The sequence below is a fragment of the Mustela lutreola genome, chromosome 1, assembly GCF_030435805.1.
Source record: "Mustela lutreola isolate mMusLut2 chromosome 1, mMusLut2.pri, whole genome shotgun sequence".
NCBI classification, from domain to species: Eukaryota; Metazoa; Chordata; class Mammalia; order Carnivora; family Mustelidae; genus Mustela; species Mustela lutreola.
Genome location: NC_081290.1, coordinates 190,105,982 through 190,124,751, shown reverse-complemented (window position 1 = coordinate 190,124,751; position 18,770 = coordinate 190,105,982). Strand labels below are relative to the sequence as shown.

Genomic DNA, 18,770 nt, shown 5'->3' with positions numbered 1-18,770 from the left:
GGTGCCTCCCCTTGCCTGGCTCATGCTCCGCCTCTGTCCTCCCACAGGCCCCGAAAGTGCCACCTACCCCAGAGCCGCTACCCTTAAGCACGCCATCTGCGGGCACCCCGCAGTCCCAGGCCCCTCCGCTGCCACCGCCGCCCCCATCGGCCCCCAGCAGCGCTCCACCCACTCTGCCTTCAGATGGGCCACCTGAAGACGCCAGTCAGGACCTGACACCCAACTCCGTGGGAGCAGCCAGCACGGGCGGTGGCGCCGGGGGCACCCACCCTAACACCCCCACAGCTGCCACTGCCAGCAATCCGCTGCCTCCGGGAGGAGACCCCGGTGGTGCCCCTGGCCCTGCCCTGCTCGCGGAGGCTGCCCCCACAGGAAACGGGCAACGGAGCCTGGTGGGCTCTGAGGGCCTGTCCAAGGAGCAGCTGGAGCACCGGGAGCGTTCCCTCCAGACACTGCGGGACATTGAGCGGCTGTTGCTCCGCAGTGGGGAGACGGAGCCCTTCCTCAAGGGACCCCCAGGAGGAGCCGGCGAGGGGGGACCACCAGCACAAGCCCCTCCTGCCTCCCAGCAGCCCCCCACGGCCCCTCCCAGTGGGCTGAAAAAGTATGAGGAGCCCTTGCAGTCTATGATTTCACAGACGCAGAGCCTGGGGGGACCCCCGCTGGAGCATGAGGTGCCTGGGCACCCCCCAGGCGGGGACATGGGGCAGCAGATGAACATGATGATGCAGAGGCTGGGCCAGGACAGCCTGACACCAGAGCAGGTGGCCTGGCGCAAGCTGCAGGAAGAGTACTACGAGGAGAAGCGGCGGAAGGAAGAGCAGATAGGGCTGCATGGGGGCCGCCCCCTGCAAGACATGATGGGCATGGGGGGCATGATGGTGAGGGGGCCACCGCCTCCCTACCACAGCAAGCCTGGGGATCAATGGCCCCCTGGCATGGGTGCACCGCTGCGGGGCCCCATGGATGTCCAAGATCCCATGCAGCTCCGGGGCGGACCTCCCTTTCCCGGCCCCCGTTTCCCAGGCAACCAGATGCAACGGGTGCCTGGTTTTGGAGGCATGCAGGGGATGCCCATGGAGGTGCCCATGAATGCTATGCAGAGGCCTGTGAGGCCAGGTATGGGCTGGACCGAAGACTTGCCCCCCATGGGGGGGCCAAGTAATTTTGCCCAGAATGCCGTGCCCTACCCTGGCGGGCAGGGTGAAGCAGAGCGATTCATGACCCCCCGAGTCCGGGAGGAGCTGCTGCGGCACCAGCTGCTGGAGAAGCGGTCGATGGGCATGCAGCGCCCCCTGGGCATGGCGGGCGGTGCCATGGGGCAGGGCATGGAGATGGAGCGGATGATGCAGGCACACCGGCAGATGGAGCCGGCCATGTTTCCTGGGCAGATGGCTGGTGGCGAGGGCCTGGCAGGCACCCCCATGGGCATGGAGTTCGGCGGAGGCCGGGGCCTCCTGAGTCCCCCCATGGGGCAGTCTGGGCTGAGAGAGGTGGACCCTCCCATGGGGCCGGGCAACCTCAACATGAACATGAATGTGAACATGAACATGAACATGAACTTGAATGTCCAGATGACCCCACAGCAGCAGATGCTGATGTCACAGAAGATGCGGGGCCCCGGGGACATGATGGGGCCTCAGGGCCTCAGTCCTGAGGAGATGGCCCGGGTGCGGGCCCAGAACAGCAGCGGTGGCATGATGGGTGGCCCACAGAAGATGCTTATGCCCTCGCAGTTCCCCAACCAGGGCCAGCAGGGATTCTCTGGGGGCCAGGGGCCCTTCCAAGCCATGCCCCAGGACATGGGCAATACCCAAGACATGTTCAGTCCCGACCAGAGCTCAATGCCCATGGGTAACGTGGGCACCACCCGGCTCAGCCACATGCCCCTTCCCCCTGCATCCAATCCTCCCGGGTCCGTGCATTCGGCCCCCAACCGGGGGCTGGGCAGACGGCCTTCAGACCTCACCATCAGTATTAATCAGATGGGCTCGCCCGGCATGGGGCACCTGAAGTCGCCCACCCTGAGCCAGGTGCACTCGCCCCTGGTCACCTCGCCCTCCGCCAACCTCAAGTCACCCCAGACCCCCTCACAGATGGTGCCCTTGCCTTCGGCTAACCCGCCGGGACCTCTCAAGTCGCCACAGGTCCTCAGCTCCTCCCTCAGTGTCCGTTCGCCCACTGGCTCGCCCAGCAGGCTCAAGTCTCCTTCCGTGGCGGTGCCTTCTCCCGGCTGGGTCGCCTCACCCAAGACAGCCATGCCCAGCCCTGGGGTCCCCCAGAACAAGCAGCCGCCTCTCAACATGAACTCTTCCACCACCCTGGGCAGCATGGAACAGGGTGAGTCAGCTGAGCCAGGCCGTGGGGTCCGGGGGGTAGGGGAGTGGGGATGCGACTCTGGCACTGGGGACCTGGGAGGGGAACGGTGTGGTGTGTTCTTACTGGGGCAGGTGAGCACGCAAAGGCATCTGTGCGGGGCGCAGAGGTGGACACTGCTTGAGGGACACATGTCAGCAGCTGAGTGTGAGCTTCCACAAGGAGTGCCATGGGGCTCTGCCAGGCATTTGGAGGGGTTTGCTCTTGGGCTGTCTGCACTGTCTGGGGGCCCCGAGGCTGCAGGAGCTGCCCGAAGCAATGGGGCAATGGTGGCAATGGTGGGCAATGGTGATAATGGGTTGAGCAGAACACTGGAGTAGAGGTGTGCCTGGTGGAGTCAGGAGATTTGGGGGCTGGCCTCTTCCTAGCCTACCATGTATGTGAACCACCAAACTCGTCTTCCCCTCCCTGGTTACCCGCTGCTCTTTCTGTCTCCCTGCTTCTGTAGGTGCCCTCCCGCCTAGTGGCCCCCGGAGCAGCTCCTCAGCGCCTCCCGCCAACCCTCCCAGCGGCCTCATGAACCCCAGCCTGCCATTCACTTCCTCCCCAGACCCCACGCCTTCCCAGAACCCCCTGTCACTGATGATGTCCCAGATGTCCAAGTACGCCATGCCCAGCTCCACCCCGCTCTACCACAACGCCATCAAGACCATCGCCACCTCCGATGATGAGCTGCTGCCTGACCGACCCCTGCTCCCACCTCCGCCACCTCCGCAGGGCTCTGGGCCAGGTGCGAGGCCAGAAGGGGGTGCGGGGAGAAGAGGACCTGGGGGTGGGCCCCGGGTGTGGGAAGAGCTGCCACGGCCAGCTGTTGCCCCTGTGGTTATGCTGGCTCTCCTGTGTTCCCAGCGGGCCCTGGGAGTGGGAGGGTGATGTCCCAGGTCAGGTTTCCTCTTGACATGGAGTAAAACCAAGCCCAGGGCAGCGGAGTATCGTTTCCGACATCTGGTGAGTGACATTGTCTGTGGCAGACTGGACCAGAACTCGGGTCTCTTGGCTTCTAAACTGCATGCCTGAAGTCTGTGTCCCTGTGGCCAGCACAGGCCCATGGTAGAGGCCCTCACCTCTGTTGGCATGAGCCTGGCTGGGGTGGGGGAGGGTAAGAACTGAGTTCTGCAGCCTTCCCCAGCATGGCGCACACAGCTCCTGACCCCTTTTTCCTCTCTCTCGCCACAGGGATCAGCAATAACCAGCCCAACCCGATGCACCTGAACTCCGCTGCTGCCCAGAGCCCAATGGGCATGAACCTGCCAGGCCAGCAGCCCCTGTCCCATGAACCCCCGCCTACTATGTTGCCCTCCCCTACCCCTTTGGGGTCCAACATTCCACTGCACCCCAATGCGCAGGGGACAGGAGGGCCCTCTCAAAACTCGATGATGCTGCCTCCAGGGGGCCCAGACTCCCTGAATGCCCCCTGTGGCCCAGTGCCCAGCTCCTCCCAGATGATGCCCTTCCCCCCTCGGCTGCAGCAGCCCCATGGTGCCATGGCCCCCAGCGGAGGTGGGGGCGGGGGGCCCGGCCTGCAGCAGCACTACCCTTCCAGCATGCCTCTGCCCCCAGAGGACCTGCCTAGCCAGCCGCCGGGCCCCATACCCCCTCAACAGCACCTGATGGGCAAAGGCATGGCTGGGCGCATGGGTGACGCCTACCCCCCGGGCGTGCTCCCTGGGGTGGCGTCAGTGCTGAGCGACCCCGAGCTGAGTGAGGTGATCCGGCCCACCCCGACGGGGATCCCTGAATTCGACTTATCGAGGATCATCCCCTCTGAGAAGCCAAGCAGCACCCTCCAATACTTTCCCAAGAGTGAGAACCAGCCCCCCAAGGCCCAGCCCCCCAATCTGCATCTCATGAACCTGCAGAACATGATGGCGGAGCAGACCCCCTCACGGCCCCCCAACCTTCCGGGCCAGCAAGGCGTCCAGCGGGGTCTCAACATGTCTATGTGCCACCCTGGACAGATGTCCTTGCTGGGCAGGACAGGTGTGCCCCCCCAGCAGGGCGTGGTGCCCCACGGCCTGCACCAGGGAGTCATGTCCCCGCCACAAGGTCTCATGACCCAGCAGAATTTCATGCTGATGAAGCAGCGGGGGGTGGGGGGGGAGGTCTACAGCCAGCCCCCCCACATGCTCTCCCCACAGGGCTCCCTCATGGGCCCCCCGCCCCAGCAGAACCTCATGGTGTCACACCCACTGCGGCAGCGCAGTGTGTCTCTGGACAGTCAGATGGGCTACCTCCCAGCGCCGGGCAGCATGGCCAACCTGCCCTTCTAGCAGTCCCCTGGGGCGGGTGGCTGGAGCTGGGGCGGTCCCACAAATATGATACCCTTAAAGAAGTTCCTTCCCCTCCAGTGTTGGGATGGCCTGGGTCAAGGGGTGGGGTGGATGGGGTGGGAGGGGCTTGTGTGGGGAGTGGCATTTGTGGAAACCAGACTTGCCGGCAGCTTGGGGGGAGGTGGCAGAGCGGGGTGGGGGGGTCTTGGGTTGGGGTTCCATTTCGGCCACTGGGACTGCCCCTTCCCCACCCCTCCCCAGTCAATGGAGCCTTTCTTGTCCCTCATTCTCTGCACCCCTCCCCTTCTTCAGCTGTGCTTTCAGAGTCCTATTATGGAATCCTTGGGGGGAGCAGAGAATCCTGGGTGGGGGGCAGCCAGAGTAGAGGAGAGGTCTCCCCCACTCTGTCTCCTTTCTGTGGCTCGTATCCTAGGCTCTGTGTGCTCCTGGAGCTTCATTCTCTGTTTCTCTGCTCCCACCGGTTTTTCCTTCTGTCTCTTCCTGCCTCCTTTCCTCTCCCTGCTGCTGTGGCTGAGCCCCTCTCCCACCCCTCCCTGCAGGCGGCTGGCCCGGTGGGCAGTGCCAGCTGCAGCTGTAAATAGAGCGCTGCGCTTTTGTGCTGGTTTGTGTGTGTGCTGTATTTCTGTGTTTTGATAGAAGTCACAAAAAAGAGAAAAGGTTAAAAGCAACCCTTCCCTCCCCTCCTCCTTCAAATTGTTGCCCCTTTCCATTCCCCTGGACTCAGGACCACGCAGTCTAACACACTCTCCCACTGTTTGCGGGTCTCTGGGTCCATAAGGATACCATTCCGGTCCCTTCCTCAAATGGTGAAACGACAGATACCCCACACCTAAGCTGAGGTCAGACCACCTGGGCTTCCATCTGGAGAGCCTCCTCTGGGCTGAGATCCGCCCTCCACTTCCCACCCCCAGAGTGGCAGCCTGTCTGCTGCTGAATGAATTCAGGAGAACGTGTGCTCAGGCTGGCTTGTTCGCCCGACACAGGAGACCCCGGGCCCTGGCTTCCCAGCTATGGATGTCTGGCGTCCCCTGCTGCTACACCTTAGTCAGAACTTGAAGTCCTTCGTCCCCAGTGTGGGATGAGGGAAAGGAGGAAGAGGTGGAGGCTGTGTGGCTCCTTGCGCAGAGCCAGGGAGGCACAGCAAGGCGGCCCAGATGGCTTTGTGCCTCCTGCAGCAGCCCCCAGCCCGGGGAACCCCCAGGCCCTGATTTTTCTGGGAGCTGCCACCCACTTCTCATCAAAGGTGGAAAGAAAAGGGGTTGGCTGAGTAAATCTGTGTCCCTCCAGCCTCCACCCTTTGAGGAGTGATTAGAGAAAGTGGTGGAGAAGCAGGGGGCATCCTACCTGCCCACTCACCGGCAAGGTCCCTCTGCCTGGGGCTCCGGGCACTGTGCCCAGGCCCAGGCCCAGCCACTGCCTCCCCCTTGCTCCCCTGCTCTTTCCCAAAACTCCCCACCTGCCTCTGGTCAGAGCTGAAGCCATACAGATTCAGTGTTTTGCCCCCTTGGCCCCAGGAGTAAAACACTTCTCCTTTTCTCACTTCCTTTCCTGCCTTGTGAGGTGGCAGGGCAGTTCCCTGGCCTCCGTGCCCTGCCTCCAGGGCCAAGGGCCATTTCTAGACAAGGTGTCTTCTGCCACGGCCCCGTCCCTAGCCTTCCTGATCTGCAGGGTCTGGCCTTGCATTGGCAGCTGTGATACAAAGGGAATTTGCCCCACTTTTCCCAGTCTGGTGCTGTCCTCAGTCCACCGTCAGCCAGGTCAAGCGCTTCCTCTGGGGCTGGCTGGCTGCAGGCTCCTGCCTCCCCCAGCACCTCCCTGGGGCTCCGGGGTCAGGGCCCTGACACCTGTGTTTGGGGGCCACCTGCCTTCCATCCTGCCAGGCGCTTTGCCCACCCTGCCTCAACCTGGGCCCTGGGCCTGCCAGCTGCGCCCCCCCACCCCCCACCGCCAACCCAAGACTCCCCAAACTGACTCTTAAGTGTTTCCTGCCCAGAGGAGAGGGGTCAGACCACAAAGGGCCCAGTGTCCTCCCCATTCTCCTCTTGCCCCATCTCCGCCACCAGACTAGCTTTCCAAGGTGAACTCCACAGGCCAGCCTATGTCCCTCCATCCATGGCCATACCCCCAGCCATTTTGTACCATTATATAAATATATATATATAAATATAAATATATAAATACAATATGTGAAGACATCTTCTTGTTTTTATTTTGAAACAATTTTTAGGCTTGTTCCGGGGGTCTCTGTGCTGCCTGTACTGTATTGACCTGTTTTATAGGTGCCTTTTTATTAAAAAGAGAAAATTAAAAATCCAACCTCTTGCCTTCTTTGCTTCCGTGTCTGGCTACTCCCCAAACCCAGCTTACTGTTGGATGCTGGGAGGAAAAAGGGGGACCCTGGGGCTTTCCCAGTGTTCCATGGTGAGGAGAGAGTCTCTCCCTCCTCCCCTGGGTCACAGGTCTGATTTCCAACATGGGGCCCGCCAAGGGGGCTTGGTTGGCTGCCCTGGAGTGGGACTGGGCCTCCCCCAGATGCCCCCTCAGCAAGGGCAGGGGTCCCCGACATCCCACCCTAGCCAGAGCAGGGGCTGCGGAGGAGGGCGGGAAAGCCCTCCCCGCAGAAGGCGGGCAGGCAGGCACGGAGTGGTTTCCTCTGGTTCCATCTGAGTAGTATCCTCTCAGGGGCAGGGCTGGGCTTCCTGGGGCTTGGGGACTTCCTTGCTTCTCACCCTGCCTGGCCCGAGGGGATGCCTTGTGGCTCTTGCGAGGCCCAGAGAGGTGGCAAACTCTGGGTCTGGCCCGCAGGTAGGGGGCTGGATGAGATGACCCCAGAGGCCCTTTTCAGTCTGTCATTCTTCTCCGGGGGTCTGCATTTCTGTTCCGACCCTCCGTGAAGTGCTCCCTCTGTGTGATTGGGACCCCTCTGCTGCCCCAGTTTCTCCTGGTTGTCTGGCCTGTGGAGAGCGGGGGCAGGAAGGAGCAGTCTGCCTCCTTCCTTCTCAGTGGCCAGACCTACCAGGGCTCCAGACCTGACTGCCTCTGGCCCATACTGGGGCCTCTCCACCCTGGGCAGAGAAGACAGCTGGCTTTGGTCTCTACTTGTCCCTCCTTGAGGCTGAGGAAGGAGAATCTTTTCTTTCAACGGCTTTTCTCTGCTGGCTTGGCCTCCGTTCTTCCCTAGGATGCCGGCTGATGTCTGAGGGTGCCTGGAGTCTGCCCTGAGTCTGCAGACCTCCCCGGCCCGGTGACATGGGGCTGGCCCGGGGCCACTTGGGTCAGAGCCGGGAGCAGCTTCCTGGATTGGGTCAGTCGGCGTTTCCTGCTCGGTCCAGATGCAGGGCTGGTGGCCGGGCAGGGTGTCTGCGTCTGTCAGGGTCCGAGATGGTTAAGGCCACATCCTTTCGCCAGCGGGCCTTCCCTCTGCCTCGCCCTCCATCTCTCCCCTGGTGCTCTGCCTCTAGCTTCTTTCGGCGGGAGGGCTGAGAGGAGAGGCGGGTCGTTGTGGAGACCCCTGGTCCCTACGATGGCGGAGTGCGTTCTGGGAGGCGACTGACCTTCCCAATCGGCAGGGCGGGAGCAAAAGTTGTTTCTTGAGCTTCCAACAGTTAAGATGAAAGAAGGGGAGACCGACGACGGGCACAGGCTTCCACCGCTCGGCCTCGCGACTGCTTCCGCTCCCAGGACGGCCTGGTGGCCTCGGGCGGAAGGGCGCGCAGGGACGTCCCGGAAGGAGGGCGTGGCTCTAGCTGCCCCGGATGAGGAGAGTGGGGGTCCCATATCCTAGGGTCCCAGCTCCTGCTGGAAGGGGTTCCGGCAACACCGCACCCGCACGGAAGGCAGGCCCGAGGGGGGCCAGGACCTAGAAGGTGGTGAGGGAGGTGGCGTTCTCGGACTCCGAGAGGCTGCTCTTGCGCCACGTGGGGAGCAACTGGCAAAGGGACGCGGGGCCGGCACAGCCCAGCTTGGTCAGAAGGCGCGACAGGTCGCTGCGGAACTTCACGCCCGCAAAAGTGTAGAGCATGGGATTGAGACAGCAGTGGGCCAGGCCCAGGAACTCGCTCATGGTGATGGCCACCGAGAGGTAGCCGTTGAGCTCACAGCTGTAGCCCACGGTCTTCAGCCTCGCCAGGGTGTCCAGGAAGATGACGATGTGGTAGGGTGACCAACAGAGAAAGAAGACGCTCGTCACCAGGATGGCCACCCTGACTGCCTTCTGCCTCTGAGGGCGCCGCTGGGCCTGGCACAGCCTGTGCACCACCCCGACGTAGCACCAGCCCATCACCAGCATGGGCAGCAGGAACCCTCCGACGTGGTAGAGGAAGCGGGAGGTGAACCAGGCATTGGTTTCAGCCCGGTTCTCCTGGGAGAAGGTACAGCGGGGCAGGGAGTCGTTGTGGTGGGGTTGGCTGACTTTGGCGAAGAGGATCTCCGGCAAGGCGAAGAAGCAGCCCGCTCCCCAGATGGTGGCACAGGTGATGTGGATGGAGAGGAGGCGGCGGTGGCGGTAAGCGTGGACGGCGTGGACGATGGCTAGGTAGCGGTCCACGGCGATGCAGGCCAGGAGCAGGCTGCTGCAGTAGAAGTTGATCTTGTGCAGGGCGATCACAGTCTTGCAGAGGACAGTGCCCAGGCGCCAGCCCACAGAGCCCTCTACCACGGCGAAAGGCAGGATGAAGACCAGTAGGAGGTCGGCCACCGCCAGGTGGAACAGGAAGGTTTCCGTGGAGCTGCGTGTGTGCCGGTGCCGCTCCAGAATCACCAGCACCAGGATGTTGCCCATCATACCCAGGAGGAAGATAAAGCCATAGGCCACCGGCATGAACACAGCCTTGAAGGAGGTCAGGAGGGGCCCCTCGACGGTGGAGCAGAGGTGATTTTCCACTGTGGGACTCTCAGTGCTGTCGCTGTAGTTGCCTAGTTCTCTGTACTGCAGGGGCGGGGAGACAGCAGGGCGGGAGTGAAGGACCCGTCTCTCTCCACCACGCAGGGACCCGGACTCCCCTGTGGATTTCTCCTGTTCCCCCCACACCACCCCCTAATGTTGCTTTTGTCCCTGTACTCCCAATATGTCCCACCGACCAATTCCCAATCTCCCCTTGTGTGTCCATGAACCAATCACTTTGCCTTTTCCAACTTCAGTTTTCCCCTGGGAAAGGAACTAATGCCCTGCAAGTCCTGACAAAGATGGAAGGAGATACATGGTGTATGTGGTGGGGAGACGCTTCCCTGAAGGGCACCTGTAAGTTACTTTGTGTTTATGTGTCCTCAAATATGGAAGGCTGTGGGCTCCCAGGCTGGAATCTGGGGAATGGACCTGGTTGGGGCAAGGAGCCATCTTGTCCAGTTCTGAACAGAGCAGTGGGCACTGGAGCCTAAGATCCTGCTGAGGGGGTAGCCACTGGGGTAGGCTCCTGGCTTCCTCTTGGGATGTCTCCCTATTCCTGAATGTCTTCATTATCCCCGAAATGGTAGTATTAGCCACCTGTTTTGTTTAATCTGCGCAACGAGCTCGGGTATGTGATATTCCTATCTTATCCATGTGTCTTGCTAACGGTCGGGTGAGAGGTTGGGTGTGTTTGAACCCATGCTGATCCACCTCCAGATCCCATTCTTTGACCCCTACGCAGTTTTGTCTGGGGTTCCCTCAGGGCTACTTTCCGTCACTGGTCATCTCTCTCCTCTGCTTCCCTTTGCCTCAGAAGCAAGTGAGGAAGGGGAGATGCCCACTTTGTCTCCGGAAGCTCCTCCCGAGCCTCCCCCTCCTCCCTCCTCCTCCGCCCCGCCCCTGGCCACCAGTGCTCAGGTTGTTTACCCAGCTAACCGCAAAGGAAGACTGGTATCTGTTTTCATACCTTTCACTCACAGCTGTCCCTCTGCACCTGCTCCTCCTCACTTCCCAGCCCCATTCTCCCCCCTCCACCAGACCCCTCCCCATGGTTTCAAAACCAATTATAACCAACTTCTGTGGGTTGAAAAAGATACTTCTATAAATGATGAGCCCAGGGAAGGAGAGGATGGGAAAGAATACTCTGCACAGACCCTCTAGCTGGTCTCACGTTGCCCTTCTTCCAGGAGAGCAAAGGGCTTGCTTTCATTTGAAAACCATGGACTGGCAGAATGAGGTCTGCCTTCCCCTACAGGGGTCTTGAAATGTCTAGGAGATAGCCCCCTGACTTTTCAAAACTCATCTTCTCCTTTATTGCTTTAGGCACTGCGTCCTCCGTGTTCCTCATCCTGCTGGCTGCCTGCACCCAACACCCCAGTGCCCCCCTGTCTCCAAATCTTTGCTCCAACTCTGCCTTGTGCAGAGCACTCCTTTCTCGCCATGATTGCCTGGCGAATGCCTAGGCTTCCTTCAAGGTCCCGCTCAGTCCCACCTCCCTACCTCCCTCCTAGCTTGGGAGGAGATTCTCTTCTTACGGTCCGCGTCTCCTTGTTTTATTATGGCATTGGGCATTGCCATGTGAGTTTCCTCACTAGATGGCGAGCTCCTGAAGCTGGCCCTCTGTGTCCCCCTGGCAAGGCCATGTGTTTCACACATGACAGACATGCAACAGATGTGTGCTGAAAGGCTCTGAGGGCAGGTTCCCTGAGACAGTCAGGCGCCCTTCTGTTCTGACCCCTTAGGCAAGTCCGTCTCTGGGCCACCATGGAGACTCAGACACTCCTTTTCCCCTTCCTCAGTTCCTGCCTCCTCCCAATGCCCTTGAGAGCCTGGAGCCTGTCTTAGGTTCTCTTGCCACATTGGGAGCTATGTCCGATACTGTCATTGACTACAACCATTTGGCTCATGTTGGAATTGGAATTCAGCAGGAGGCAAATGGGGAAATAGTGAGATGAGTAGTCTCCATGCAGAGCAAAGCAGTTCAGACCCAGGGTGAAGAAATGCGGGAACCTGGGGCTGTCTGTGGAGCTGGACTCTACCTGCCTTTGGGAGGGCTTAGGTACAGTCTGCCTTTCGGGCCCGGAAAGCCCTTTATGAGAGCCACTCAAGTCCTGACCCTCCAAACCATCCAGGCTGATTGGTTTATGCTCATTTAAAGTCAGGACAGTGGGCTATGTTCCCAGGACCCCTGAAGCCCCATCTCCTGAGAACCCAGGTTTAGAAGACCGTTGAGAGGAAACTATCTTTCCCTTCTTACCAAGAGCTATTTGTTTGGCAAAGTGCTCAGGCAGGGAGGACATGGAAGGAACATGGGAGGAAACTGGTTTCAGGGGTGCTGGGAGTTGTTAGTACATCTCAGCAGGAGGTGTCAAACAGACATTTTGGGGGCTTGGGGGTGGAACATGTCAAAGCCACTTCCCATACCTAGGGCATCAGTCACCACCACCCCTTCCCAAACCCGGGAGGGAGGTAGTGAAGCAAGGTTGGCTCTGGTCTGGTGGGAAGTAGAGGGATCATGAATCCTATATGGTGTGGGGAGTGGGGCACAAAAGGGACCCCTCTAAGACGCCTACCCAGAGGGAGCTCGGTGTAGACAATCTGGCCAATTGCTTACTCATTTCTTGACATCAAAAGCCACAGGAGCACAAGGCCCTCATATACACACACACATGCTCTGACGGCATCCGGTTTAGACACAGCCACGTGCCCAGGTCAGGCCACGACAGCATGTGGCCTAGGCGGGTACCCAGCAGACAAAAGCATGCTTACAAGCCAGGGACTCATACCCCAAAGACGGCAACCCAACACGAGGAGAGGGATGTAGCTGAGCGCTGAGCCAGGAATCTAGGTGGAAAATTGCTGTGAGCGCTGGGGATAGGGCAGGAGAAGGAGCTAGCACATTCCAGGTCCCAGTATTGAGGAGGAGAGAGGATGAACGGGGGAGAGGTGGGGGGTACAGGGAGAGCAGTGCCGTAGGGCCCTGCACTGGCCAGGGAGAAAACCAGCGAACACTTGCTGACCAGATTCTGTTCGAACAGGTGGGACAGGGGCTGACAGGGGCATTCCTCGGGAGTCTGTCCTGGACTGCCTTCTCTCTGAGCCTCTCTTCAGAGCCCAGAGAGGCCCAAAAATGACCAGATGGAATTGGTAAGGAACAACAGAGAGATCGAGACCCGCGTTTAAAAGTTCAACTGTCCTGGGGCGCCTGGGTGGCTTAGTGGGTTAAAGCCTCTGCCTTCAGCCTAGGTCATGGTCTCAGGGTCCTGGGATCGAGCCAGGCATCAGACTCTCTGCTTGGCGGGGAGCCTGCTTCCCTTCCTCTCTCTGCCTGCTTGTGGTCTGTCTGTCAAATAAATAAATAAAATCTTCAATTAAAAAAAAAAAAAGTTCAACCGTCTGGGGACAAGTTAGGGAAGACCTGGCTTACCGACAGTTGATGAGAAAAAGACCTGAGAATGTGTTGATTGCCAGCTTCAGATGAGTCACAGGGTGACGTGGCTCCCAGAAGGGGTACTGTCACCTTACCCGAGGTGAACAGAAACCTGGTGGGCAGCTGACACCACCCCGGTTTGTTTGGTCTGGACAAGGGTGACCAGTTTGCTGAAGGGTCTGGAAGTCCCCGCCCTGGAAGGAAGTGTTCAGGTCCCAGCACTCAGAGTCTAGGCAGAAGAAGAGCTGCCTTCTTTGGACTAGGACTAGAAGAGCTGCCGTGGCCAAGAGGGCAGAATGGGCTTATCGTGGGAAGCTCTAGAGGGCAGACCAGGAGGAATGGGCAGAGGCTGGGGTCGGGGGTGTTCTGTCAAAGGAGAAAGAACCTTCTCCCAGGCAGAACTCTCCAACAGGGGTTTGGGCGGCGCCTGGGAGGACGAGGAATGTCTGAGCTCAGGAGCATGGGGAGGGATTCTTGCCCTGGACAGGAGACTGGGTCTTGCCTTCAAATGCCCCTCACACACCTCCAGCTGTCATGCTCTGCGCAGGGCTGAGTGGGCTCTCAGCATGACCTTCGTTGAGCTCAGCACCTGCGTGGGAGCTTTGTTTCCCTAGCTCATCTGCCCTAGAGCCAGAGAATGCCCCAGACTGACCTTGCCGCTCAGTCCCCAGGAGAAGGGAGGGCTGCCGAGTGTGGGGCTCATCTAGGCAGAGCCCCACCACGGCAGGGGCCTCAGTCATTCTGGCCATGGGAGGCATCTGCACACACATGCGGTTGGTTGTTCTGGCCATAGGGAGCACATGGAGGCTCTATCTCCTTTTAGGCCCCTGTATGGATATCTCCAATCAAGAGTCAGGAGCTGTGCATGGGCCAACCGGGCAGCTCTCCTCCAGCCTTCAGTGACTTGAGGGGGGAGGGCATCTGGGGGATTGAGACTGGGGTCTGTGTCCTAACCCCACTCTTCCTTTTGAGGGTCCACACTCCCAAAAGACCATCCGAGACTCTGGCTTATCACTTGTCACATCACCCCCTTGCTCCCACTCCCCCTTCAGGAGCAAACTTGCCAGGCCCCTCTTTCCTCTCTGTCTATGGCCTGATTAGGAACATGGTACTGCTTCGATGTGGTTCTGGGGGAAGACTTTAAGCTATTCCTACCTTTGCACTGAGTCTTCAGTACAAAGGTTTAAGGGGGTCCTCTCCTGGTATCCCAAAGTCAGTTCACACTTTGGGGACAGTCACACAGTTTGAGGCGGACATGTATCCTAGGTGTGTAGAGCAAACCCTTGAAGCCATCTCCTGGGTCCGCAGCCCCTTGAAATATTTTGTCCTGTCCTTCCTGAAAGACTTGATTCTCAGCGCCTAATTCATGGCCACTTTTTATGACATTAGCCAGAGGGATGGGACCTGTGTCCTTAAGAAAAGCAAGAATTCCTGAGGGACACTGTGGTCTGAATGCCTGAGCCCAGATTCACCTCAACACTGATCTCTCCCCAGGCTGGCCCTGGGTCTCTCCCTCATCCCTCACCCCTCAGACAACCCCCCACCCCCATGTTGGGGCCTCTTCCCCTGGGATTCCTCTGGGACTTTTGACCTATTTTGAGGGAGTGCTCCTTCCCTCTCCCAGGCATAGTCCAGAAAGAGCGTGGTTTTGGTTTCTCTTTCTTATACCTCTTGATTAAATGAGATGGTACATGTGGACAGGCTTTGTAGCCCATGATGCTCTGATCACAGTGAAATGGTTTTGGAGGATCATCACTGAGGAGTTAGGGGGAGGCAGGCCCTGGGACTGGACCAGATTGGCCCTCCTCTCTAGCAGCTTCCTCTCCTGGCTTGTGTATGGGGTAGGGCTGGAGGTGCAGTTTCTGCCCAACCCCCATAGGTACCCCAGTCCAGGCCCCCCTACTGTCAAGAGGAGGTCTGCACTCCGCGATCCAGTTTCCTGCAGACAGAGACTTCTCTTGGTCTGCCTAGATCTGTCTTCCTAGCAGAATGGGTCCCTGGTATGCCCACCCCAGGGACCTGGCTCCTTATTCCTTGTGCTCAGCCATCTAGATTTCTTGTTTGGGTCTTCCATTCATGGGAATAACAGCTTATCTTTGAAAAATGGACATTTTAACTGGCTAGAGTTGATCTTAGAATTCAGGGGGTAGGAGGGAAGACAGGATGACCAACACTTGGCAATGGCCAAGGGCCCTCAGTTTTTAACCTAATGTTAGAGTATAGAACCCTGTCTTCTAGGACAGTGAACCAATACTTGGTTTGGACAAGGACAGGAAAGGGAATTGGAAGTAAAGAGCACAGAAGCGAGACTAACTTCAGAGAGAAACGACAGGCAAGGACTTCTGATACATCACAGGCCAATAAATACATATTGAGAAGCTACTATGGGCAAGACCGTTCTGCTGCTCTCTGCCATCCCGGGGCCTCTGTGCCATGAGACACTGTCAGGCGTTATAAAAACTGCGTGGAGCTGCAGTGAGGGGGTGGGGTGGGGTGGAGGGAGAGGGTCTGTGCTCCTGAGGGGAAGGAGCCCGGAGAGGGATCGTGTCCAGGGAGTAAGGGAGGGCAGGATGAGGCCCCGAGAGCTGGTGGAAGAACTCCAGAGCCTGGATCGTCCCAGGACTCCTGGGCTCCTGACTAGACTCTGATCAAGGGAGGTTGGGCGTGCTGGGATGCCTGGCCCAAGACCACTCAGGTGGGTTGCGACACTCAGCAAGTAGCCAGGTCTGTCTCCCTGGGCTGTCAGTTTTCTTTCTTATATGGGACATGCCCCATTGTCCCCTGCCCCTGCCACCACCTGTCCCTAGTAGGTCACGCAGTGGAGTGAGGCATGCAGTAAGGGGAAACTCTTGAGGTTTCTCAGAAGCCCAGACCGGGCAGGTCTGGGTTGGTTATGATGTTATCCAACTGGGTCATGGTTCGTGGTCAGCTCAAAGCTGTGGGCAAAGGAAAACACCCACTAACCTAATCAGGGGAGGCCAGGGCCAGGACAGGGAGCCAGGCTGGGAGGGAGGTGCCTTGTCAGGGTGGTGCAGTTTAAGTCTGGTCTAGGGTATTGCTCAGACTCAGTGATGACTCTCAGGGTCAACTTCATGGGCATGTGATCCTACACTTAGAAGAGTTCCATGCTTGGTTTAGTGCTCTGCTGTTGCTATCTTGAAATTCTTAATAATTTTTGAATGAGGGGCCCTGCATTTTCATTTTGCGTTGGGTCCCACAAATGAGGCAGCAGGTCTGATTAGACTCATGGTTCTGGCTCTACTCTCATCTGGGGATTGGATCTGAGAGGCTGGACTTCTCCCCACTTTCCCCCCTTGTTCTACTTAAGAGTTCTAAGCTCTGGGATCTGGGCAGGTGAGAGGCAGACTTTTCCAAGCAAGTCTGGGAACATGGTGGGTAGAGTTCTAGTGGAGACTCTAGCCAGGGGAACTAGAGGGTGTTGTAGAATATCTCAGGGTATAGGAGAAAGGGTTTATGATCCAGCCCAGAGCACAGCTCAGAGAAGTCCTTTCCTCTGAAGTGCCATTGGCCATGGGGGAAAAGGAGGAAGGGAGGAAAGAAGTTCCCAAAAGATCCTCATAAACAGCCCCCACCTGCCTGTACACCAGAGCCCCAGGGCCTCCGTTGAGCTGTTCCCTGTACATATCCTTTGAGAGCCCGGTCGACGGAACCACTCTGGTTCACAGGAGGGACTTGGGTGGGTGGCCGAGTGTGACATAGGGGACAGCGTTTTCTTAGCCCATCCAAGAATACCTCATCTCTAGAGATTCCAGTTTTTTTGAGGGGGCTTACAACATGCTCTTTAAAACATTTCTAGGATTAGCACAAGCGTTCTCCCACCAACTTGGCATCCCTTTGCCCCTGGACTCTGACCCATTGTGTGGTCAGAGGTCCTTGCTGACCACCTGGTCTCACACTTCCTTGGTTCAGCACATCATTATTATCTAAAGCTTCCAGTGAGTGGATTTTTTTTTTCTTCTGCGGATAGGCTGTAAGCTATTTAAGGATGAGGACCAAATCCTCAACTTCTCCATCCAACACAAAATGTAGAACCCTAATGATAGGATCACAGGGCAGGAGATGAATAAATATACTGGCGCAATGCCAGGTTCCCGAGAGTAAGAAAACCTCCCAAGTACTTTCCCATCTGGGCCCTTATTCTACCCCCGAGAGATAAGGAGAGAATCTTTTGAACAATGGAGAGGCAAAGTGACTTGTTCCAGGTCACACAGCATGTCAGGGAGGACGCAGACACCAGAACCCATACTTTCAGTCCCCCGAAAGAATGTCTATTTCAAGCAACAGCTCTATGGATCAGCATCTTCCAGGGAATGGGAAAATACAGTCGTAAAGGCAAGAACCATGGGGCCTGCCTCGATTCTGCCAACCCACAGAGGGAGGGGACTCCACAGCTAGCCCCACTTTCCCGGTCCCGGGCACAAAATATCTAGAATTCCAGGGAAGGCCTGGGCAACCAGCTGTCCTACTCACCACGTCCTCCAGGTTGTAGTTCATAAGGTCCATGTCCAGGGTTAGGGGGTAGTTCATGTTTGTAGCCGTATATCAACCAGGCTGGTCACTGACTGATGCTGAGAGGCTCTCTGGTGCCTATAGAGAGGTGGCGGCCGTCAGCTGCAAATTTAAACAAATGAGCAGCGCACTGTCTCCTCAGGCTGCGTAGGACCCGCTGTCTGCCTCACAGCTCATCACTTTTTTTTCCACTGGGTCTTTTCTGTTGTGTGTGTATGTGTGTGTTTTTTTTTTTTTTTTTAAAAAAGGGAAAATCCCCAGAACATCAGTGCTAGTCAAGCATTTCAGCCTCTTTCCTGGCAATGGTTGTCTCAATGGGGCTTGTGACTGTTATGAAGGCCGGCCCTGGCTTCTCGTCCCCATTCCTCCCCATAAGGGAGTTGTACCTTGTAATGAAAACCACCTCACCAGTCTGTGGGGCAACAAGGGGAACTCCACATAGAAAGGGAACAGAAGGACAGCCTTCCAGGATCTCTTCTCCAAGCCACCTTCAAATCTTCACCTTTCTTGCCACTTGGGAGACCGATCATCCGGTCCCCCCCCCCCCAAGACTGAAAGTCCCATATCCTGGGAAACCCCTCACTCCTAGGCTAATGGGGACACTTGGTCACCCTACTTGCTACCATCCTTTTGCCCAGGCAGGGGCAAAACCCCTTCCCTTTCCAGCTCAAGTTCAGGAGAGAAAGGTTAGAAATTTTCAAAGGGAACAACACTAAAACATTACTGGAAGTCAAAAATGAAATCACCCAAATTACCAGCAGAAAATGTAAGTAGTCATAGAGTCATCTTCTGACTCAAAAAGAATGATGTTCTAGCTGCATATGAACTTGGTTGGCACTTGATTATTAACCTCAGAGACTACCCAGCTGGAGTAGATTCTTACACAGGAGGACCCCGAGGTTAAGAATGCGAGAGGAAGAGCCTCGGGGCCCATAGCTGACCAGTGGCAGAGCTGGACCTTGAAGCCAGCTTTCCTGACCGCACGTTCAGTGTTTTCTCTACACCAGCTGCTGCTCCCACGGGCTCATGCAACCCTCTCCTTTCTCTCAACTCTGTTCTGTCTGAGGACCCCTTCCTTTAAGAAGCCCCTTTATAGGCACTGATCAGTATCCCGTCCATGTCTCCTCTTTGTGCCTTTTCTTCCAGGAGAGGACATTGCCTCCTTTGAGCCCCAATAATGTAAAAATAATGACAACAACTAGGGGCACTCACAAGGTACATGTGACTTCTTAGCTCTTGTCATCATCCCTTCCAGCCA

At 57.7% G+C, this 18,770-nt stretch overlaps 2 protein-coding genes across 5 annotated transcripts in view; one reads left to right on the top strand and one right to left on the bottom strand.

Moving 5' to 3' along the window:
- The window catches only part of BCL9L (BCL9 like), a 28,185-nt gene extending 21,202 nt beyond the window's left edge, over positions 1–6,983 (top strand). For all 4 annotated transcript variants that reach the window (XM_059182692.1, XM_059182707.1, XM_059182683.1 and 1 more), the window contains 3 exons: positions 48–2,340; positions 2,825–3,106; positions 3,553–6,983. In XM_059182692.1, coding sequence (XP_059038675.1) covers positions 48–2,340; positions 2,825–3,106; positions 3,553–4,646 — 3,669 coding nt within the window. In that variant the 3' untranslated portion in view covers positions 4,647–6,983. The remainder of the gene's footprint in view (positions 1–47; positions 2,341–2,824; positions 3,107–3,552) is intronic.
- On the bottom strand, positions 6,855–17,681 carry CXCR5 (C-X-C motif chemokine receptor 5). The gene is made up of 2 exons (XM_059182719.1): positions 17,474–17,681; positions 6,855–9,594 (listed from the first exon to the last, which is right to left on the bottom strand). Exons 1-2 carry the CDS (start codon positions 17,528–17,530, stop codon positions 8,527–8,529), a joined length of 1,125 nt encoding a protein of 374 aa, XP_059038702.1. The 5' UTR covers positions 17,531–17,681; the 3' UTR covers positions 6,855–8,526.
- Between the last annotated feature and the right edge of the window lie 1,089 nt (positions 17,682–18,770).

What these genes read in the sequence shown, in the direction of transcription:
- CXCR5 (XM_059182719.1), bottom strand. Translation starts at nt 17,530, where the DNA reads ATGAACTACCCCCTAACCCTGGACATGGACCTTATGAACTACAACCTG. An exon ending in ACTACAACCTGGAGGACGTG is followed by an intron (nt 9,595 to 17,473) that starts GTGAGTAGGACA and finishes CCGCCCCTGCAG; the next exon opens with TACAGAGAACTAGGCAACTA.